Source organism: Hemitrygon akajei, chromosome 5 (genome assembly GCF_048418815.1).
Source record: "Hemitrygon akajei chromosome 5, sHemAka1.3, whole genome shotgun sequence".
In the NCBI taxonomy this organism is placed as follows: domain Eukaryota; kingdom Metazoa; phylum Chordata; class Chondrichthyes; order Myliobatiformes; family Dasyatidae; genus Hemitrygon; species Hemitrygon akajei.
The window spans coordinates 86,560,930-86,585,554 of record NC_133128.1 but is presented as its reverse complement, the minus strand read 5'-3'; the positions used below and the strand labels follow the sequence as shown (position 1 = coordinate 86,585,554).

The 24,625-nt window shown below is 43.6% G+C and overlaps 1 protein-coding gene across 1 annotated transcript in view; it reads left to right on the top strand.

The window, feature by feature from the left end:
- The window catches only part of cog3 (component of oligomeric golgi complex 3), a 93,172-nt gene extending 73,266 nt beyond the window's left edge, over positions 1-19,906 (top strand). The window contains exons 18-23 of the mRNA XM_073045967.1: positions 1,672-1,760; positions 2,258-2,392; positions 11,225-11,300; positions 13,076-13,203; positions 15,828-15,926; positions 17,044-19,906. Coding sequence (XP_072902068.1) covers positions 1,672-1,760; positions 2,258-2,392; positions 11,225-11,300; positions 13,076-13,203; positions 15,828-15,926; positions 17,044-17,073 — 557 coding nt within the window. The 3' untranslated portion in view covers positions 17,074-19,906. The remainder of the gene's footprint in view (positions 1-1,671; positions 1,761-2,257; positions 2,393-11,224; positions 11,301-13,075; positions 13,204-15,827; positions 15,927-17,043) is intronic.
- The last annotated feature ends 4,719 nt before the right edge of the window (positions 19,907-24,625 follow it).

The window sequence follows — 24,625 nt, the reverse complement described above, 5'->3', positions numbered from 1 at the left end:
CCTGACCTCCTGTGTTCCACCAGCATTTTGTAGGTGTATATAGTGTGCTGGGCTTCATTAGTCATGGCATTGACTTCAAAAGCTACAAGATAATGTTGCAGCTCTATAAAACTCCAAGAACTCAGGTTAAATCCTAATATTGGAATCTACCTGTTTGGAATCTACCTGTTTGGAATTTGCATGTTATCCCTGTTACCATGACTGTGCTCTGTTTGGGAGGTTAATTACTGTAGTTGTTGTAAATGACCACAGTGTAAGTGGGTGAGGGGTTGACAGGAATAAGAGGGAGAAAGAATAGCAGGGGAGTATGTGTGTAAGTTCGGGCTGGTAAGGGCTGGGCATAGACAATAGGCCATATGATCATTTCCTAGTTATAAACAACTTCCCTTAATTTTTAATAAGCAGTCTTCAGTAAGGAACCTGGAAGAAACCTCTGCCCAGCATAGTAAGAATATGGAAGAGGATACATTGAGTGACCCACACAGTATGGTCAACAGTGCCCACCAATCAACCTCAGGAAGCCAGTGAGGCTAACCTTGCAAATTAAAAGGAAGCTGGATAAATCAGTGGAGAGAGAAAGAGTAAACAATGCTGATAGCATTAAATCCAGAGAAACAGAAAACCCAGTGAAATGTGAACACAAGTTGGGCTGAATAGTCTTCACTGACGTACCTACTTTATGTGCCTCTGTGCGTTTGGTTTGGTAGGTTAGCTAATCACTATTTGATTGATTTTCACTAAATGTCAACATTTATTTTATCTCAAAGCTTTATCTTGTCCTGTGGCATTTGACAACTACTTTGCCCTTCATAATGCTGAAAACTCCAACTCTGTCTCCTGCAGCTCAGCGTCCGTGGAGCCTGTTAAAACAGGATTCCAGATGCAGCAGAAAATGCGCAACTGGTTCCTTGCCAACAGTCATGAGAATGTTGCTTAGGTTGTAAAACACTGACTTTTATTGGAGCTGGCAGGTAGGCCAGCCCTTGTAGAGGATGAGCGAGAGTTTTATGAGAAAAGACTATCTCCTGTTGGAGGAAGTTAATGGCGTGATGATGTGCTGTCTTTTGAATATAAATGCAGCAATCCATTAGGTTTCCTTCCACGCCACTCCTCACTCCCACCTCTCCCTGCGTCGTCTTTTCTTATTCCAGTTGTCACTGTTCTGCAATGGACATTGACAGCCTTGCTTCCACGGTCACGTATACTGTGTGTAGTGGTTTTCCTTACTCCCCGGCTACCCTGAGCTTATGATTACCCAGTTTTGGCTGTGTTTCGGCCCTACCTATACTGCAGCCATACTGATACTTAACCCTTTCTGTTCATCCATGGGCATGATTAAACAGGTCTTGTATCAGGAGTTCTTCCTGAGGAACTGATGGGAAGACCTTTTATCATTTTATCTCTGTTATAATTAATCAGTAGGAACAGGCAGGCTCTTTGTTAACAATTGATAGGAGTTCTTGTCAGGACTTTGGAATAATCAGATTACGTTGAAGATTTTTGTGAACAAGTTCAACCTAGAGAGCGAAACTGCTTAGCTCTTGCCCTTTGGAAATCATACAGCCTTTTTTAGGCTGGATTCAGTGTATTTAACCTGTTCTATTTGCCACTGGGTTGCTTAAATGAACATTATGTCTCTGTTTAACATTTGAATGTTTTCTTCTTTAACAGAGGCAGCATTTAAAATGCTGAATCCCAGATCTGTCCCCAGACTATTCAGATTGAGCAGCAACAATTCCATTCTCGAATTCCTGCTTGAGGTGAGGTTCAAAGCATGTTGTGTGCATGTGGCAGCCATTGGCGAGGGGGGTAACCTGAAATGTGTGTTGCGAAATGTACTCGAGTCAGCGAATCACCAAGGAATTGCTCCTTTTCATGCCTTGTGGCGCATCAGGCGGCATTTTTTCCATTTCTGTAGCATTTGCCTGTTTTTTATGAGGGCGAGTTGCTAGCTCGACACCCAATCCAGCACAGATGGAAAGCTGGCTAGATTCGAACCCGGGGCCATTCACCTTGAAGTCCACTGCTGATGCCACTACGCCACCCGCCAGCTAGTCACCAAGGAAAGCCTCTGTGCCAAAGCTCCCGTTAGATTCCTCATCATTAATTGTGAGAGTTGTGAATAATCCAAGCAGTTTAAAATTTGTTCTGAGCATCTTGGGTAGTTTGCAGGATAGAGTGTAAGTACTTGAATGAACACTGGATACATCATTTTCCACTGCCCTCAGGGATAAATAATCCCTCTGTCTCTCTTCAGGGCTCTCCAGAGATCAAGGAACATTACATAGACTCGAAAAAGGAAGTCGACCGTAATTTGAAGTCATCCTGTGAGAAGTTCATTCAGCACCAAACCAAGATCTTTGTAGGACACCTGGAAGAATTTATGACCAAGGTAAGGCAACTGCAAAGTTGTATTTTAATCTGCTAGACTAATTGATGAAATCTATTAGACTGACCTCAGGTTGAATGAAGTTTTCATGCATTCAAAGTGTATTTATTATCAATAAATGTGTAGATTATACAACCTTGAGATTTGCTTGCTTAATGGGCAGCCACAAAGCAAGGAACCCAAAAGAACCCAATTAAATGAAGTTAGACAACCCCCAGTGCCCACAGAGAAAGAGGGGGAAGAAAACAAAATGAATTTTGCAAACAGTAGAAGCGAGCAACAGCATTCCGAACCAAACTGAGTTCTCAGATCCAAGTCCCCGGAGCTGGCCCAAAGCCTTGGTTTTCAGTTCACTATATTGGCAGGACAAGTCGCCACGTAGTTCACAAACATGAAGAGCAGCAGCTGTACCGTTATAGCAGAGGTAGCCAATCCAGCCCGGGTACTGGGAAAGGTACAGAGGACCTTGGGCATTGGAATAATTCATAGCTTGCTCCAAGCCCACTCTGGCCACGTAGCTAGAGTGTTGTGGAGAGATTGGGCAGGCTGAGCAGTGACATGGCGAAGGTATGTAAATGAATGAGAGGAATTGTTAAGCAGACAGACAGCCGGTCTCTGGTGTCTGTAGCTGGGAAGGTGTCTTAACTGAGATGGCATAGGTTTAAGATGATGGGGGTAAAGGGGGTAAATTTTTCAAATGTTTTGTTAGTATCTGGAATGAATTGTCAAAGGAGGTGATGGAGGCAGAAACAGTAACAATATCTGAGAGGCATCTGGACAGGTATTTGAGTGAACAGGGCATAGAGGGATATGGAATTAACAGAAGCAACTGAGATTAATTAAGATAGATGTGACGGTTGGGTTAGGTGTGGTGAGCTGGAGGGCCTGTTTTTATGCTGTACAACTCTGCGAATTCCATGGAGAGCGTTCCTGCTATTTACCTTGTTATATTTGGTCAGAGGTCTTGGTTTTTGAAACAACTTGGTGAAGATTTGATGCATTCTTTGCCAAACCGAAAGGAGTGATAAACAGATTGATTAGCATCCCTTTGCATTGGTTAAGCCTGTATTATACAGAAACCTAAATCTTCCTGCTTCAATGTGGGATATGTTAGTGCCTTATGTTTCTCATCTACCCGCTGCTGCTCTAGCACGAGCGGCGAACAGCATCCATTTCTACATAGCTCAGCTGCCGCAGCACCATCTCCCTTGAACCCGCTGTGGTTCCTAAATCATCAGGCTACTTATCCTATTTCCTGTACGAGATTATCAGAAACTTCCTCCTTGTAGCCCTCTCCTGTTTGTTCTAAATTAGACTGCTTATAACCTAGCTGTCATATTTGGTATGTGTTACTCTGTCATACTAAGCTGCAAGATGAGCATCTGCCCTGTCACGAAGGATTCATTTCTAATGCAGCCAGGTCACCTCCTGCTGAAACCAGCTGCACACCGTTTCTACCTTTAGACTTGAGTCTCGTGGCGCACTGCCATTTAGCCTTACCGTTAGCTCAAGTCTCTAGCATTCTGGTTGTATAATCTGATTACTGCACCGCACTAAATTGTCAAAGGTCCAGTCACCTGCAGTTGCATTGTTGGTGCTGTTAAAAAAGATAAGAGCCCATGGTATTACAGGAAAAATACTGGCATTAATCGAAGATTAGTAGACTGGCAGGAGGCAAAGAATGGAAATAAAGGGATCCTCTTCTGATTGGCTGCCCGGTGATTTGTTAACGATCTGGACGACGGATTTGATAGCTTTGTGGCCAGATTTATGGTTGATACAAAGATGAGCGGAGGAGTAGGTAGTGTTGAGAAAGCAGGGAGTTTGCAGAAGGACGTGGACAGATCAGGAGAAGTGACAGATGGAATACAGTTTGGGAAAGTGGATGGCCATGCACTCTGGTAGAAGGAATAAAGATGTAGACAGTTTTCTAAACATGGAGAAAATTCAGAAATCGGGCCTGCAAAGATGAAAACATGAGCACTTGAAGGCCGTGCCCAGTGTCCTTCGCCTGTAGGAGACCTAATCAATTGACCACACTATCAAATAGCCTCGTGCGCCTGTCATATTTTCACCATCTCTCTGATACAGTACAACTAGAATATAAAAGTAAGGAGTAATGCTGAGACTTCATTAGGCATTGGTCAGATAACATTTAGTGTTTTGTGAAGTTGTAGGCCCCATATCGAAGCAAGGATGTGCTGAATTTGGAGAGGGTCCAGAGGAGATTTACTAGAATGATGCCTGGAACGAAAGGATTATTTTATGAGGAGCGTTTGATGGTCTGGACCTGCACTCGCTAGAGTTGAGAAGGATGAGGGTAGAATCTCATTAAACCCTACTGAGTATTGAAAGGTCTAGATAGAGACGTTTCCAATAATGGGGCAGTCTTGGACCAGACCACACAGCCTCAGAATAGAAGGGCGTTCCTTTTGAACAGAGATCAGGATAAATTTCTCTAGGCAGGGTGTGATGAATTTGTGGAATTCATTACCGCAGAGCATGGATCAGCACTTGGAGGTATGATGTGGTGGCCATTACAGAGACTTACATGGTTCAGGGACAGGGTTGGTTACTTCAAGTGCCGGGTTGTAGATGTTTCAAAAAGGACAGTGAGGGAGGCAAAAGAGGTGGGGCGTGGCACTGTTGATCAGAGATAGTGTCACGGCTGCAGAAAAGGTGGAAGCCAAGGAGGGATTGTATACGGAGTCTCTGTGGGTGGAGGTTAGGAACAGGAAGAGGTCAATAACTCTACTGGGTGGTTTTTATAGGCCGCCCAATAGTAACAGGGATATCAAGGAGCAAATAGGGAAACAGATCCTGGAAAGTTGTAATAATAACAGAGTTGTTGTGATGGGAGATTTTAATTTCCCAAATATCAATTGGCATCTCCCTAGAGCAAGGGGTTTAGATGGGGTGGAGTTTGTTAGGTGTGTTCAGGAAGGTTTCTTGACACAATATGTAGATAGGCCTACAAGAGGAGAGGCTGTACTTGATCTGGTATTGGGAAATGAATCTGGTCAGGTGTCAGATCTCTCAGTGGAAGAGTATTTTGGTGATAGTGATCATAATTCTATAAACCCCATTTCCAGAAAAGTTGGGATATTTTCCAAAATGCAATAAAAAACAAAAATCTGTGATATGTTAATTCAGGTGAACCTTTATTTAACTGACAAAAGTACAAAGAAAAGATTTTCAATAGTTTTACTGACCAACTTAATTGTATTTTGTAAATATACATAAATTTAGAATTTGATGGCTGCAACACACTCAACAAAAGTTGGGACAGAGTTGAAATAAGATTGAAAAGTGCACAGAATATTCAAGTAACAGCGGTTTGGAAGACTCCACATTAAGCAGGCTAATTGGTAGTAGGTGAGGTATCATGACTGGGTATAAAAGTAGAGTCCATCAAAGGCTCAGTCTTTGCAAGCAAGGATGGGTCGTGGCTCACCTCTTTGTGCCAAAATTCATGAGAGAATTGTTACTCAGTTCAAAAGGAACATTTCTCAACGCAAGATTGCAGAGAATTTAGGTCTTTCAACAGCTACAGTACATAATATTGTGAAAAGATTCAGAGAATTCAGAAACATCTCAGTGCGTAAAGGGCAAGGTCGGAAACCACTGTTGAATGCGTGTGATCTTCGAGCCCTCAGGCGGTACTGCCTAAGAAACCGTCATGCTACTGTGACAATTATAGCCACCTGAGCTCAGGAGTACTTCGGAAAACCATTGTTACTTAACACAGTCCGTCGCTGCATCCAGAAATGCAACTTGAAACTGTATTACGCAAGGAGGAAGCCATACATCAACTCTATGCAGAAACGCCAACGAGTTCTCTGGGCCCGAGCTCATTTCAGATGGACCGAAAGACTGTGGAAACGTGTGCTGTGGTCAGATGAGTCCACATTTCAGCTAGTTTTCGGAAAAAACGGGCATCGAGTTCTCTGTGCCAAAGATGAAAACGACCATCCTGATTGCTATCAGCGAAAGGTGCAAAAGCCAGCATCTGTGATGGTATGGGGGATGCATCAGTGCCCATGGCATGGGTGAGTTGCATGTATGTGAAGGTACCATTGACTCTGAGGTGTATATTAGGATTTTAGAGAGACGTATGTTGCCATCAAGGCGACGTCTCTTCCCGGGACGTCCATGCTTATTTCAGCAGGACAATGCCAGACCACATTCTGCACGGGCTACAACAGCATGGCTTTGTAAACACAGAGTGCTTGTGCTTGACTGGCCTGCTGCCAGTCCAGATCTATCTCCTATTGAAAATGTATGGCGCATCATGAAGAGGAGAATCAGACAACGGAGACCACGGACTGTTGAGCAGCTGAAGTCTTATATCAAGCAAGAATGGACAAAATTTCCAATTGCAAATTTACAATTAGTATCCTCAGTTCCAAAATGATTAAAAAGTGTTATTAAAAGGAAAGGTGATGTAACACAATGGTAAACATGCCTCTGTCCCAAATTTTGTTGAGTGTGTTGCAGCCATCAAATTCCAAATTTGTGTATTTTTACAAAATACAATTAAGTTGGTCAGTAAAACTATTGAAAATCTTTTTTTTTGTACTTTTGTCAGTTAAATAAAGGTTCATGTGAATTAACATATCACAGATTTTTGTTTTTATTGCATTTTGGAAAATATTCCAACTTTTCTGGAAATGGGGTTTGTATCTCCTTTACGATAGCATTGGAGAGAGATAGGAACAGACAAGTTAGAAAAGTGTTTAATTGGAGTAAGGGGAATTATGACGCTGTCAGTCAGGAAATTGGAGGCTTAAATTGGAAACAGGTGTTCTCAGGGAAAAGTATGGAAGAAATGTGGCAAATATTCAGGGGATATTTGTGTAGAGTTCTGTATAGAAACGTTCCAATGAGACAGGGAAGTTATGGAAGGGTTCAGGAGCTGTGGTGTACAAAGGCTGTAATAAATCTAGTCAAGAATAAAAGAAAAGCTTACAAAAGGTTCAGAGAACTAGGTAATGATAGAGATCTAGAAAGTTATAAGGCTATCAGAAGGAGCTTAAGAAGGAAATTAGGAGAGCCAGAAGGGGCCATGAGAAGGCCTTGGCGGGCAGAATTAAGGAAAACCCCAAGGTATTCTACAAGTATGTGAAGAGCAATAGGTTAAGACAAGAAAGAATAGGACCTATCAGGTGTGACAGTGGGAAAGTGTGTATGGAACTGCAGGAAATAGCAGAGGTACTTAATGAATACTTCAGTAATCACTATGGAAAAGGATCTTAGTTATTGTACTGATGACTTGCAGCAGACTGAAAAGCTTGAGAATGTAGATACTAAGAAAGAGGATGTGCTGGAGCTTTTGGAAAGCATCAAGTTGGATAAGTCACTGGGACCAGATGAGATGTACCCCAGGCTACTGTGGGAGGCGATGGAGGAGATTGCTGAGCTTCTGGCGATGATCTTTGCATCATCAATGGGGACGGGAGAAGTTCTGGAGGATTGGAGGGTTGCGGATGTTGTTCCTTTATTCAAGATAGGGAGTAGGGATAGCCCAGGAAATTATAGACCAGTGAGTCTTACTTCAGTGGTTGGTAAGTTGATGGAGAAGATCCTGAGAGGCAGGATTTATGAACATTTGGAGAGGCATAATATGATTAGGAATAGTCAGCATGGCTTTGTCAAGGGCAGGTCATGCCTTACGAGCCTGATTGAATTTTTTGAGGATGTGACTAAACACATTGATGGAGGAAGAGCAGTAGATGTAGTGTATATGGATTTCAGTAAGACATTTGCTAAGATACCCCATGCAAGGCTTATTGAGAAAGTAAGGAGGCATGGGATCCAAGGGGTCATTGCTTTGTGGATCCAGAACTGGCTTGCCCACAGAAGGCAAAGAATGGTTGTAGATGGGTCATATTCTGCATAGAGGTCGGTGACCAGTGGTGTGCCTCAGGGATCTGTTCTGGGACCCTTACTCTTCGTGACTTTTATAAATGACCTGGATGAGGAAGTGGAGGGATGGGTTAGTAAGTTTGCTGATGACACAAAGGTTGGTGATGTTGTGGATAGTGTGGAGGGTTGTCAGAGGTTACAGCAGGACATTGATAGGATGCAAAACTGGGCTGAGAAGTGACAGATGGAGTTCAACCCAGTTAAGTGTGAAGTGGTTCATTTTGGTCAGACAAATATGATGGCAGAATCTAATATTAATGGTAAAACTCTTGGCAGTGTGGAGGATCAGAGGGATCTTGGGGTCCGAGTCCATAGGACACTCAAAGCAGCTGCGCAGGTTGACTCTGTGGTTAAGAAGGCATACTGTGCATTGGCCTTCATCGATAGTGGGATTGAGTTTAAGAGCTGAGAGGTAATGTTGCAGCTCTCTAGGTCCCTGGTCAGACCCCACTTGGAGTACTGTGCTCAGTTCTGGTCGCCTCACTACAAGAAGGATGTGGAATCCATAGAAAGGGTGCAGAGGAGATTTACAAGGATGTTGCCTGAATTGGGGAGCATGCCTTATGAGAACAGGTTGAGTGAACTTAACCTTTTCTCCTTGGAGTGAGGGAGGATGAGAGGTGACCTGATAGAGGTGTACAAGATGATGAGAGGCATTGATCATGTGGATAGTCAGAGGCTTTTTCCCAGGGCTGAAATGGTTGCCACAAGAGGGCACAGGTTTAAGGTGCTGGGGAGTAGGTACAGAGGAGATGTCAGGGGTAAGTTTTGTTTTACTCAGAGAGTGGTGAGTGTGTGGAATGGGCTGCCGGCAACGGTGGTGGAAGCGGATGCGACAGGGTCTTTTAAGAGACATTTAGATAGGTACATGGAGCTTAGTGAAATAGAGGGCTACAGGTAAGCCTAGGAATTTCTAAGGTAAGGACATGTTTGGCACAACTTTATGGGCCAAAGGGTCTGTATTGTGCTGTTGGGTTTTTTATGTTTCTAGACGACTGTGGAGGCCAAGTTATTGGGTATATTTAAAGTGGAGGTTGATTCATTCTTGATTAGTGAGAGTGTCATAGGTTACAGGGAGAAGGCAAGAAAATGGGGTTGAGAGGGAAAAGAAATCAGCCATGATCGAATGGCGGAGCTGACTTGATGGGCCAAATGGCCTAATTCTGCTCCCATGTCTCTGGTCTTGTTTAAAAAGGGGTAAGGTGCACAAAGAAATGGGCATGTGACCTGACAGAGCTGAATGCCATCAGGAAACACCCTATTGCACATACTCTGGGTAGAATAACGAGCATAGGAGAGATGTGCAGGGGAAGTAAAGGATTGCAAGCTGGTAATATCAGGGCCTTCACTTCCCCCGGCTTTGCTTGAGGGCCGAGGGGAAAAGGAATTTCAGTGTGCTTTCAGCTCACCGTAAGGTTTAGATTAATAATTTAGACGGACCAATCTGAAATAGAATTTCATGATTGGAGCTGAGCTAACCTCAGTGGGTGGGAAGGGATGTGTACAGTGTAAAGTGTTAACAAACATTATTAAGTAAAACTGTACAGAACAATCAGTGGCCTCAAAGAAGTGGTCTGAGTACATTCCCCCAGGGGACGCCATGGAATGACTTAAGACATACTGGAATACTAAATGCTCTATTGGTCTTCGGCAAGAGAGAGGATATAGCCAAAATCTCATTGCAAAGCAAGGTCGCAGAGAAAACGTCAAGCTGGCTGTGTTTAAAATTTGTCATGCTCTGGATGGATTGTATCCAGGGTTACTCAGGGAAGAGGAGGTTAGCGTGTTGAAATCTACCCAAGGGTACTGGGAGCTGCCAGAGGAACGGGAGTGACAAGTGTGACACCAAAGGTGTAATACAGGCTGGCAATACCCAGTCAGTCAGTCAGACCTCGATGTAATCTGTTAGAAACGGTAGTAAAGAAACAATATTTGCAGATCAGAATTCAAAAAGGAGAGTCAGTGCAGATTGTTAAAGATAAATCTTATTTAAAGGAACTTATTGATTGAGGGAGTTACTTGTATCATTAGAAGCTTACTTTTTTTATAAAACCTATATTGAAGCTGGTTGCAAAACTGAGGCTGACATTACAAAAGGATTCATGGCAGTATGGACAGGAGATCGGTCTCAGGACGGAGCAGAGAGAATAAGAACAAAGCCGTTTCTCAGACAGGAGGATGGAGCATGGAGATCCAGTGGGTTTTTGGATGCATGTTGTTCAGTCAGGACTCAGCCCATTGACCAGACCCACCTCTGCTGCCCACCTTCCAGACTTCCGTTCCCCAGGGGAGGAGGCTGAACAAACGGATCCTGTGAATCCATGTGGTGCCACACAAGGAAGAGTGGTCTCTGAGAAACAGGCTTCTGGCAGGATTTCATCAGGGCCCCAAGGTCAGATAGCTGCTATCAAAGTCATTGGCAATGTCTTCTTATCTGATCCTTCATGGGATAAAAACAGAACTGACATGGTCAGTGCTAATTGACTGTCCTTACACACTTCTAAATCAAGAAGGTAATTAAGAGTCAGCCATATTGCTGGGTCTGGATTTGTACAGTATTCAGTTTAATTCATGAACTTCCTTCCCTGAGGGCCACATTAACAAAGGAGAGATTTAAAAGCCATTCAAATAACTTAAGGGATCGGTTTAAAATATTTTCAGTTGGAATTAATTTTAAATTAAAATGCTAACTGTGCTGCAAAAAGCCACCAGGAGCTTATTGGGCCGAGAAGCCAAGCACACTTATGATTTCACTTCCTTACCTAATTCTTGCAACAGGTTTATCTTGTACGTGGTTATACTTCAACAACAGTTGTATTTTTTGAACAAAGTAGAGGTAATGATTGCAACATGACTGACTTTCTTTGTGCCAACCCCCTTCAGTGCTGACACTGAATTTCTGCTCTGTAGGTGTCAGCACTAAAAACCATGGGTCATCAGGGCGGGCCAAAGTACAACCTCGCACAGCAGCCCTGGGCACAGCCAGGTATGTCTCGTTCCCTTCTGCTCGCTCTACATACAGCTGTTTCCTCTACTGTTACGGATTTTTAATTGTTGGTATTTTAAGTCATGTATTTTGCAGTATTTTAATTAGATGATCTTTGGGTTGAGTTGTTCTCGGATGTTGGCAATTTACTTGCAGAAGTTTTGTCACTATACGAGGAGACATCAACAGCTGATGAAATGTTTGCAAGTAAATTGCCAACATCGGAGAACAACTCAACCCAACCATCAGTCACCGAGCTGCACATTTTCCAAACTGTCTCCGAGATGATTTTCATTTCCCATTAGGAAATGATATTCAGTGAGGTACGTAGTCTCAATCACAAGAGAACATTCGAATGTCCACTGGTGTCAGGATTCTGAAGTGATTCCACCTCTATGTTAGGTGAATCCATGAAACCTATTGACAATTTTCATTTATCAAGTCCTCAGGGCATTCCTGGAAGCACAGTGGCACAGCTGGTGGAGCTGTTGCCTCACAGCACAGAGACAATAGACAATAGGTGCAGAAGTAGGCCCTTCGAGCCTGCACTGCCATTTTGAGATCATGGCTGATCAATTCCTATCAATACCCGGTTCCTGCCTTGTCCCCATATCCCTTGATTCCCCTATCCATAAGATACCTATCTAGCTCCTTCTTGAAAGCATCCGGAGAATTGGCCTCCACTGCCTTCTGAGGCAGTGCATTCCAGACCCCCACAACTCTCTGGGAGAAGAAGTTTTTCCTTAACTCTGTCCTAAATGACCTACCCCTTATTCTCAAACCATGCCCTCTGGTACTGGACTCTCCCAGCATCTGGAACATATTTCCTGCCTCTATCTTGTCCAATCCCTTAATAATCTTATATGTTTCAATCAGATCCCCTCTCAATCTCCTTAATTCCAGCATGTACAAGCCCAGTCTCTCTAACCTCTCTGCGTAAGACAGTCCAGACATCCCAGGAACTAACCTCGTGAATCTACGCTGCACTTCCTCTACAGCCAGGATGTCCTTCCTTAACCCTGGAGACTAAAACTGTACACAATACTCCAGGTGTGGTCTCACCAGGGCTCTGTACAAATGCAAGAGGACCCGGTACTGTCTGTGTGGAGTTCACATGTTCTCCCTAGTACCATATTAGTTTACCTCGGGAGCTCTAATTTCCTTATACACCCCAAAAACGTGTGGGCAAGTAGATTAATTGATCAGTGTAAGTTGCTCTTCACGTGAAGCTGGGTGATCGAATCTGCAGGGAGCTGATGAGGGTAGAAGGATAGTGACTTCGTATTATAAACTGTGGGACCTGATTTCATGTTGTGTGACTGACTCTGAGCATAGGTGTTGTTACAGAGGTAAAATGACTGTTAAATTTCACTCATCCAGATGTTCCCAACGACAAGTGAATGGTCACACTCTGAGGAGAGAGTGCGCAGTGTGACAACAGAATCATTTCATTTAAGCAAGTGATTAGCAGAAATTGTGTTTCCTCACCACTGGGTCTTCCTGGTCCGCGTTCAAGAGAGGGGTCTGAACCCAGACTCCTGTGGTGTGGGTTCCAGTCAGTCCAGGTGGACTGATCGAGCACGAATGCGGACCAGAAGGTTGCTCAGTGAAACGTGGATGGATGTATTGGATCTCTGAACTGAAGAAGTATGTGCAAGCCAGTCCAAACAGAGCTTCTATCTCATCAAACTCATTCTCAGTTTGTGTTTAGAATGGAGATTCTTAGTTTTCACATTGAAATATTAAAATCCTGTTTCTTTTCCATGAATTTGCAGCAAAAATCAATGATTTGGTGGCCTCCACATACAAAACAATTAAAGTCAAGCTCCCTGCGACTCTGAAAAGTCTGTCTTTGTATTTGTCCAATAAGGATACGGAGTTCATCCTATTTAAGCCGGTGCGGGTAAGTTATGACCTACTCTGAAAAGTTGTATGATATACAGTTGTGCTGAATACATCTTTGACAGCTGAATGTTTAGCTTGTGCCACACCTGCAGCGATAGCCAGTTAACTCTATAGATCATTTATCAATAGGCACAGAGACAAACAAAGTAACAACCTTCATTGAACTTTGCTCAGTCAGCTGAACCTCGATGGGCTGGAAGGAGGTGTTCATCCATTGACGATTGCCCGGCAGTTCCCCTCAATGAACACCATCCACAAGCTCCTCCAACAATTTCACCACAAGTGCACCCTGCCCTGAACATTCCTTTCCAGGTCACACATTTAACAACTTTAAAGTAGGTCACTGTTCGTTCATTTCTGGGTGTAAATCTTGGAACTCCTGCCCTGCAGCATGCCTTAAGGGTAATGAAGAACGGGCAGGAAAACTTGTACCTACCCACTGACACACACGTCTCAAATGTCTACCTAGACACTGACACACAAGTCTCAAATGTCTACCTACCCACTGACACACACATCTCAAATGTCTACCTAGACACTGACACACACGTCTCAAATGTCTACCTAGACACTGACACACACGTCTCAAATGTCTACCTACCCACTGACACCCACATCTCAAATGTCTACCTACCCACTGACACCCACATCTCAAATGTCTACCTACCCACTGACACCCACATCTCAAATGTTCATCTACCCACTGACACCCCCATCTCAAATGTCCATCTACCCACTGACAACCCCATCTCAAATGATTACCTACCCACTGACACCCCCATCTCAAATGTCTACCTAGACACTGACACCCACATCTCAAATGTCCATCTACCCACTGACACCCCCATCTCAAATGATTACCTACCCACTGACACCCCCATCTCAAATGTCTACCTAGACACTGACACCCACATCTCAAATGTCCATCTACCCACTGACAACCCCATCTCAAATGATTACCTACCCACTGACACCCCCATCTCAAATGTCTACCTAGACACTGACACCCACATCTCAAATGTCCATCTACCCACTGACACCCCCATCTCAAATGATTACCTACCCACTGACACCCCCATCTCAAATGTCTACCTAGACACTGACACCCACATCTCAAATGTCCATCTACCCACTGACACCCCCATCTCAAATGATTACCTACCCACTGACACACACATCACAAATGATTACCTAGACACTGACACACACATCTCAAATGTCTGCCTACCCACTGACACACATCACAAATGATTACCTAGACACTGACACACACATCTCAAATGTCTGCCTACCCACTGACACACATCACAAATGATTACCTACCCACTGACACCCCCATCTCAAATGATTACCTACCCACTGACACCCCCATCTCAAATGATTACCTACCCACTGACACCCACATCTCAAATGATTACCTACCCACTGACACCCACATCTCAAATGTCCATCTACCCACTGACACCCCCATCTCAAATGATTACCTACCCACTGACACCCCCATCTCAAATGATTACCTACCCACTGACACACACATCACAAATGATTACCTAGACACTGACACCCACATTTCAAACGTCTACCTAGACACTGACACACACATCTTAAATGTCTACCTACCCACTGACACACACATCTCAAATGATTACCTAGACACTGACACACACATCTCAAATGTCTGCCTACCCACTGACACACACATCACAAATGATTACCTAGACACTGACACCCACATCTCAAACGTCTACCTAGACACTGACACACACATCTCAAATGTCTACCTAGACACTGACACCCACATCTCAAACGTCTACCTAGACACTGACACACACGTCTCAAATGTCTACCTAGACACTGACACCCACATCTCAAACGTCTACCTAGACACTGACACACACATCTCAAATGTCTACCTACCCACTGACACACACATCTCTAATGTCTACCTAGGCACTGACACCCACATCTCAAATGTCTACCTACCCACTGACACACACATCACAAATGATTACCTGGACACTGATAACCCACGTCTCAAATGTCTACCTAGACACTGACACTCACATCTCAAATGAGTACATAGACACTGTCACACACATTTCATAAAGGCCTGAGGAACAATGATAATTTCAATTTGAATTTTGTGCCATATCTATAGCCAGTGTGGAGGAGAATGTCAAAATTGCAGTGCACATATCCACACAGACATTACAACTCTTTTGACTGCTGGTTTTCACACTCCGCTTCTTGTAACGCTCCATCCCATTTTCATTACTGTTCTGATGTGACTTTACACACCAGTGCCTCAGATATTTTCTATTTTTCTTATCTGAAGACTAGAGTGAATCACAGTCAATAGAATCAGAATCAGACTTTAATCGCCAAGTACTTATGCACATACAAGGAATTTACTTCCGGCAGATGTTGTCTCTCTGCTCATAACAATAATAATGATAAATATAAATGAAAATATAGATTATACATACAGGTAGTGCAATCCAAGTAATAGTTAGCCGACAGTTAACTGTTCAGCAAAGTGACCGCAGTAGGGAAAAAACTTAATCAAGGTATCATGTGAACACACTGTGACCTCTTTTCCTAATACTTCTGATTTCCCTTTAGAGCAACATCCAACAGACATTCCAGAAACTGCAAGGGCTATTACAGGAAGATTTCAGTGGTGAAGATTTGCAGATCATAGCTTGTCCTTCCATGGACCAGGTAAGGTATAGCACTGAAACACAAGTTTGAGTCGTATTTCCTGGCTGAGGTCTATTCCATCCTTGGAAATGCAGCTTCAGTTATCCTCTTAAAGACAGCTTCAGCATGTTTTGCTCCCCTCCCTCTCTACTAAGAGATGTATGGAATCAAAGGTTTGATTCACACATAGTTCAGTGTGCTTTATTAGTTAAAAGAGCCTAGATTATTATGGTTCCTATCCTGAACTTCTGAGCCTAAGCCAGGTTAAACCTTTTAAATGCTTGCTACCCCCCTGCACCATTGCTCATGGTTCATCTGTTTTGTAATATTATTACCATGGGAAGTGCCGGGTGCTTTCTTGGTGTGTAAAGTTCTGGTCATTTAATTCTCCAGCAGCAATTGCACAGATGCAGCTCCAAGAACTTCAATCTCTCAGAACCTCCTGAAATAACAATGTTTTCTGTGGAGCGGGCAAGATCTGAGAACTTGCGATGAAATATTTTATCACAAAATTAGCTATAAAAGCTACCCTTTAAACAATCTAGACCCTTTGTGCAAAGTGTATCCGTCTCCCCGTCCCCTGTAGCAAGGATGAATTGGCTTGAGCGGAAGTTTAGGGCTTTACATCACATTTGTTTCTAAGAGCTTTGTTTTGAAGGACAGATACTCCTGCAATATAACATGTTTCCATGATCAAAATCCATTATAATGTGAGTAATGGATTGGGAAAACAATTTGCATTACGTGGGCCATATTCGTTGTCTAAGAAAACTGAAGGAGTGTATCAAATTGCACACGACTCTCAAGAGGTCAAGTCTTTGGGTGGTGTGACTTGATTTAAAGGTACATCTTTCCTGTGTTTATTCCCAGTTAAAGTATATAGCCTAGCTTTTCAACTGGAATGTGGCATATTTTGAGAGCAAGGACGCTTAAGCTTCTCTCAGTCTGTACCCTCAGTTCCCCGGGGAATTGTCTCTTTACAGGTGGTGGGTCACCACTGCAGAGATAGGAAACGTGGAGCAGTGATGTTCACTTGCAGTTCAAAATGTATGGGTTACTGAATATGCCAGAGACTTGTGGACAATTTGTAATTCATGTCTTTTCAGATTGGCCCCAACTTTTCACCCTCTTTTTCCAGGTAAACCTGTTGTTGTCGGCTTCTAATTAGAATCGTTATCACACAGTGGAGAGGAAATGGGGATAGCTGAAACTGGGCATTAACTGAGCGATGGAAGGTCCTTAAAGTGAAACGGCTGGCTGAAAAGGATTTTGAGGATCACTGACTATAATCTGTAGCCACCACAGAACTGTGTGGAAAAGTTAAGGGTGTTTGGTGAAGAACTTGACATTACATCATTTACCTATTCAGCTCCTCAAAACCCAAGGTTTGCCGTGAACGGAAAATCACCTATTTATAATTTCAGGTGAAGGATCACCTGATGTACAGTGAGTTCTTTAATGTCTGACCTGCCTACCAAAGACTCTGCTTCATCACTGAAAGGCTGGGGTTTCTTAAACAGGCTTCTCATTTCTCAAAGTCTGAATGGTTTTTTTTATTGATTGGTGTGTGTATTTATATATTTTCTATATACAGTTGTACATTAAAGAAGAAACATTGGATTTGTTACTAACATAATACTGACTGTAAAAGTTACACAATGAATGATGTATTAAAAGGAAGATTGTAGTGTATTATAACAGAGGGAAGTTCAGATTGACTTTCTCTTTAGTCTTGTGTAATCCACAAAATCAGCTTGTTGCTTTTTTGTTGTAGTTCTCTTGTCAGGATGAGGGTTGTTTGTGGATTCACAAGAGTCTACAGATGCTGGAGTCTAGAGCACACAGTCTGCTGGTGGAGCTCAGCGGGTTAGGCAGAATCACTGGAAGGAAATGTGGACCGTCAGTGTTTCAGATCGAGCCTGAAATGTTGACTGTTCATTTCCTTCCATAGATGCTGCCTGGCCCGATGAGCTCCTTTGCTGTGGCGTGTTAGTGTTAGGGAATGGGACTCTTCCCATCTCAGATATCCTGTACAATATCAAACAGTAGCACAGAGTTCCCGCTCCTCTGCCTCAAACCCAGTCTGGAACACTCAAATAGACCTTCACAAATGACCCTTCCCGTTGCCCAGCCTTTGGAATATCATTGGCAGAGACACTAAGTTAACAACCGGATGGAAACTGCATGGACTGAGGTTAGTCCAGGTTCCAAAAGTGAAGGTCAGTGTCCCAACCAACATGATGTATGTTCTGGGGCAACAGATCCAACTGGTGCTCCAGAGGTAGTTCAGACAAGAGATTAGGCAGTGTATTGTTTAATGCATACTTAGTAGCTGACATAACTCCTTTTACTCAGTTACCAAGCCTCTGCTGATTGGTTGGTTTACTATTGTACGTGAAATTTAATTCCATTTTCGCTGTCCTGCATGAGTTTGATGCAAGTTTCTCAGCTGAAATCATGTACACTCAATAGGGGAGTATGGTTTTCTATGCACTATCTATTCACTGATTGCTAAAAGTATAGCTAACAGTATACTGTAAGTCACAGGAAAAGCTGTAGCATCGATTGGCATGAAGATCACTTACTGTGGAAGGCTTCCAGAGAAACAAAACACAATCGCAGATGCAAATACTTGTTCTATAAATATCCAAATGTGGCAAGTCTCACTCTCCTCTTAAACTGCAGTAATTTGAACTTTAAAGATCGTTTGGTAAGTATTTTAACACTAACCAATTGAGAATGTAGTGTTGGAGTAGATGATTAAATTGGCATTAGAATCACAATGGTTGTAACACAAAATTGAACTTTTTAATCCTGTAGAGTTTACACCAGTTCTATCTAAGAATAAGACTTCAGTCCTACACCCCACCCCCAATCCCCTCTCCTCCTGGCCTGAAAATTCTTTCTTTTGGGCATTTTTATGGACAAGTCAGTTGCAGCCCCCTTATCACTGCTAAATGAAGAGTTGCCTTAAGGTATTAAGCTGGATGTAATTAACTGCTCTCTCAATCAAAGATTAATTTCATACATCAATCCTGAAATGAAAACAGCAAATTAGTTTACTATCTGATTACCAATGCTTATGCAAGTTTCACTTGTCCCAGTTTGCCTCCAATTTTGGATCTAGACCTCCAATGTTAATTAGGGCAGTAATGTATAAATGATTTATGAAGAATCACTTGTCAAACTGTCATCTACACAGAAAAATAATTGTCTGAAATGCTCAACTGAAAAATGATAAAGCTGTGTGTGCAGTGGGGAAGTTGTTACATTTGGCAGCTGGTTTCAGTGGAAGGTTTTGGATTTGAGTATCCGCTTCCAATGAGTCCATTTCCTCACTGCGACTTCTGTCCGATAGGCAGACACCAGGAAGAACATTGTTCACCCGTGCCCAGTGATGGGTAACAGAATACCGAGGCTCCTTTTCCTCCCAAGGTGCTATGTTGACGTGAGTTACTCTGGGTATAAAATACCCTGACTTACTTCTAACACTGATGTGATTCATTCTCATCCACTTAGTTGCCGAGTTGAACGTTCTATGGGATTAAAAATCCAAAAAGTTTTCAGGTTGTCTTATTTGAAACACGTCCTGAAAACATGAATGTATATGTTGTTAAGTAACAATGATTTTCTCTATAAAATAATTAGGGGGAAATGCACAATGTACATAGTTGGGTTCCTTTTATGGAACAAAATGACATTTTACTGTTGTGTAAATAATTGTGGGCAAAAGTTAACAGTTATCATAAAGGGTATATCTGCATTTTATACTTTAGAAGCTTTTTTTTTGTTTTGACTCCTAGTTGATGCTTAAATCTACTTCTGAGACAGATACAATGAGCAAGAACCCAGTTCACTGAATCTGATTACTTTTGGGTGTTTTAAAGGCTTTACATAATGTAAATTGTATGTACAGAGAGATTAATAATATAAACATGCCTGTCCCCATAGTTTCTCAATGCAATCTGATAGTTTTAATAAAATGTTTTTAATAACTTGCACTCTGAGTTTTGCATTATTTTAAATTGCACGAGTTGATTGGTGGAAAACAGGCCAGAACCTTTGAGAGATGACTTAACAGAGGTCGAAAGATGATAATAGGTATAGATAGAGTGAACAGCCAGGGCCTTTTTTCTGGGGTGGAAATGGTGAATACAAGAGGGGGATAATTTTAAGGTGGTTGGAGGAAAGTCAGGGTAGATTGTGGTGGGCGCGTGGAACACACTGTCAGAGGTGCTGGTTGAGGCAGCTACATTAGAGACATTTAAGAGGCTCTTAGCAAGGCACATGGATGATAGAAAAATGGAGAGCTATGTGAGAGGGAAGGTTTAGATTGATCGTAGAGTAGATTAAAAGGTCAGTCCCACTGTGGGCCAAAGGGCTTGTACTGTGCTGTACTGTTCTATGTTCTAACTTCGACCTAATCACCAGTAGCTGCTGGAGTTGCAAAGGTTCTTTAGGAAGTTACTGAAACCCAGCACTGCTACTGTGTAACCTGCCCGTCAGTTCACTATCCCAAGATTAACTGTAAATCTGTGAATACAGTGAAACAGCAAATCTGTGGATAACACCTAACTAGTGGGTGCAGTGGACAGTGAGCAAGGCTATCATGGCTTGTAGAGGGGTCTGCATCAACTGGAAAACTGGCAGATGGAAGTCAATGCAAACAAGTGCAAGGTTTTGCACTTTGGTAGCACCAATCAGGGTAGGTTTTGCACAGTGAGCGGTAGGGCACTGAGGAGTGCGGTAGAACAAAGGGATCTGCGAATACTGGTCCATAATTCATTGAAAGTGGCGTCACAGGTAGGTAGGGTTATAGACAATAGACAATAGGTGCAGAAGTAGACCATTCGGCCCTTCGAGCCTGCACCGCCATTTTGAGATCATGGCTGATCAATTCCTTATCAATACCCAGTTCCTGCCTTGTCCCCATATCCCTTGATTCCCCTATCCATAAGATACCGGTACCTATCTAGCTCCTTCTTGAAAGCATCCAGAGAATTGGCCTCCACTACCTTCCGAGGCAGTGCATTCCAGACCCCCACAACTCTCCACAACTGGGAGAAGAAGTTTTTCCTTAACTCTGTCCTAAATGACCTGCCCCTTATTCTCAAACCATGCCCTCTGGTACTGGACTCTCCCAGCATCTAGAACATATTTCCTGCCTCTATCTTGTCCAATCCCTTAATAATCTTATATGTTTCAATCAGATCCCCTCTCAATCTCCTTAATTCCAGCGTGTACAAGCCCAGTCTCTCTAACCTCTCTGCGTAAGACAGTCCAGACATCCCAGGAATTAACTTCGTGAATCTACGCTGCACTTCCTCTACAGCCAGGATGTCCTTTCTTAACCCTGGAGACCAAAACTGTACACAATACTCCAGGTGTGGTCTCACCAGGGCTCGGTACAAATGCAAGAGGATTTCCTTGCTCTTGTACTCAATTCCCTTTGTAATAAAGGCCAACATTCCATTAGCCTTCTTCACTGCCTGCTGCACTTGCTCATTCACCTTCAGTGACTAATGAACAAGGACTCCAAGATCTCTTTGTATTACTCCCTTACCCAACTCTCTACCGTTCAGATAATAATCTGCCTTCCTGTTCTTACTCCCAAAGTGGATAACCTCACACTTATTCACATTAAACGCCATCTGCCCACTCACCCAGCCTATCCAAGTCACCCTGAATTCTCCTAACATCCTCATCACATGTCACACTGCCATTTTACAACACCCATTGTAAAGAAAGCTTTTGGCTCATTGGCCTTCGTAAATCAAAGTATTGAGTACAGAAGATGGTTTGTTATGTTGAAGTTGTATAAAATTTTGTTGAAGCCTAGTTTGGAGTATTGTGTGCAGTTTTGGTCACCTACCTACAGGAAAGATGTAAATAAGGTTGAAAGAATGCAGAGAAAATTTACAAGGATGTTGCCAGGTCTGGATAACCTGAGTTATAAGGTAAGATAGAACAGTTTAGAACTGTAGAAGACTGAGAGGAGATTTGATAGAGGTATACAAAATTATGAGAGGTATAGGTAGGAAAAAAGCAAGCAGGCTTTTCTCACTGAGGTTGTGTGGGACTACAACCAGAGGTCATGGGTTAAGGGTGAAAGGTGAGAAGTTTGAGGGGAACATGAGGAGAAACCCCTTCTTTCAGAGGGTTGTCGGAGTGTAGAATGAGCTGCCAGCACAAGTGGTGCATGCAAGAGCGATTTCAACATTTAAGAGATGTTTGGGTGGGTACATGGATTGTAGAGATATGGAGGGCTATGGTCCCAGTGCAGAACGATGGGAGTAGGCAGTTTAAATGGTTTCAGCACAGTGCCTGTTTCAGCACTGTGTTTCTCTATGACTCTAACCGGAGGCATTGAAGCTTCATCATTCTTGAACTTCTGTCATCTCCAAAGGGATCCTACCACCAAATATATCTTTGCCTCTCTCCTTTCTGCAGGGATCACTCCGTCCATGATTCCCTTGTCCATTCTTCCCTCCCCACTAATATCTCATGGTACTTATCCTTACAAGTGGCCAAAGTGCTACACCTGCCCAGTCACCTCCCACATCTCCATTCAGGGCCTCAAAACAGTACTTACAGGTGAGGCAGCACTTCACCTGTGAATCTGCTGGCTGATCTATTGTGTCTGGTGTTCAATGTGGCCTCCTCTACATTGGTGACACCCATCATAAATTGGGCAACCGCTTTGTTAATTGATGGCCTCCACACCATCTGCCACAAACGGGGCTTCCTGGAGGCCAAACATTTTAATTCCCGTTCTAACATGTCGGTCCATGGCCTCCTCTTGTGCCACGATGAGGCCACCCTCAGGGTTGAGGAGCAACACCTTATATTCTGTCTGGGTAGTCTCCAACCTGATGGCATGAATATTGATTTCTCCTTCCAGTAAAAAAAATCCCTCCCCCTCCCCTCCTCTGCTCTTCCCCTCTCTGGCCTCTCACCACCTCCTTCCCGTTTTCCACTCTCCTCTCCAATCAGATTCCTTCCTCTCCAGCCCTGGACCTTTCCCACCCACCTGGCTTCACCTATCACCTTCCAGCTATCCTCTCCCTTCCCCCATCTTTTTATTCTGGCATCTTGCCCCATCCTTTCCAGTCCTGAAGAGAGCTCTCAGTCAACTGTCTACTTTTTTCCACAGAAGCTGCCTGACCTGCTGAGTTCCTCCAGCATTTTGTGTGTGGTTACTTGGATTTCCGTTGGTGCACCATTACTTGTGCCCGGGAGCACACTAGAACAAATGGTGCACCAACGGGGGTGGGGAGGGGGAGGGGTGTGTGTGCTAGAATTGAAAATACATGTGGACTAAGATGTTAACTGTCCTGTGCTATCATCAGTTGATCTGCCACCTGTCTTCAGGAGATTCGGCCCGCTTATGATCAAGACTCCCTCGAGGTGGTGGGCCAGCAGTGCTAAAGCACCACCTCCCACTGGTGAGCTTAACAACTTGGCACCTGCCTCTATCAAAGTTGTTGGTCGCTTCCATCCAACAGATAGTCTACTCTTCAGGTATCTACGCAGCTACTGAAGAGTTTACAAGATGGATACACTGTCCGACTATCTGCCCCTCTGGACGTACTTGGTCCACACCCATGATGATCCTGCCTCTGCTGCCTCAGCTACAGCCCTGCTGATTGACTTGATCTCTCTTCTAGTAAAGCCAAGGTCACGCAGCCACTTCTGGAAAGTGAACGCAATGAAGCCACGGCAACCTACTTCAAATGGATCCATGAGACCTTCCACCCTCTGTCTCTGCACTCTGATCTTAATTCTGCATACTTGGTTAACTTGCGCTCATAGGCTTCATCGATGTTGTCTTCCCAGGGGACTGTGAGTTCACCAATATCCACTTCTCTACTGGTGTCAGACCAGACGATTATATCTGGACGCAATGTGGTGAAAGCTATTTGCTCCAGGAAATTGCCTTTCCCATCCAGGTCGGCCTTGACACATTAATCACTGGCTGAAGAAAGTATGCTTGATTGTGGGCTTGCGCTGTACACCCTTGACTTGGAGCCTTTTTTCACAAATAATATGCTAATCTGGGCAATTGTGCTCCCGAGCTCACCAGAAGTAATGGTTCACCAACATGGGGGGGTGGGTGGGTGTGTGTCAGTGCTAATCTGGGCGATTGTACTGAATAAGAGGGATGTAGTGGCAATGAAATAGTAGATATATTGTAGTTGAATCAGGGATTATTGTGGGCAATAAAGCACAAAGAACACTAACAGGTTATCAAAGTAAAACAATTAAACCTGTCCCTTTACAAATACTGGTTTATTTTGCCTGTAGATGGTCTCATTTTTGATCCAAGATGGCGGCGTGACACAGCTGGCAGTGGCCACTCCGGAACTGATTATCTGTTATTTGTTAAGTGGGGTGCCGTGCGCAATCATAATCAATTGAAAATGGTCGTGGGAGCACGGAAGAACATCGGGAAATTCCAGGAAGACCTTCTTCGTTGCTGCTGCTGCTGTGAGGTCCGTGACTCTGCTGGGAAGAACAGGCCCCCAGTCCTTGGGGTCACGATGCCGATGGCCATTGGCGGGGCCGTCTTAATACGCTCGGCAGAGGGTGGTGCTCGCAGAAGCTGTGCCGGAGGGGATTGTCGTCAGCTCGGAGGTTCAATGGACTCAGGTCGCTTTCGGTGTGTGCTGAGTCTGCAAGGCTGGTTTCGATGGAGCTTCTATTGTGTGCTGCGTCTGCGA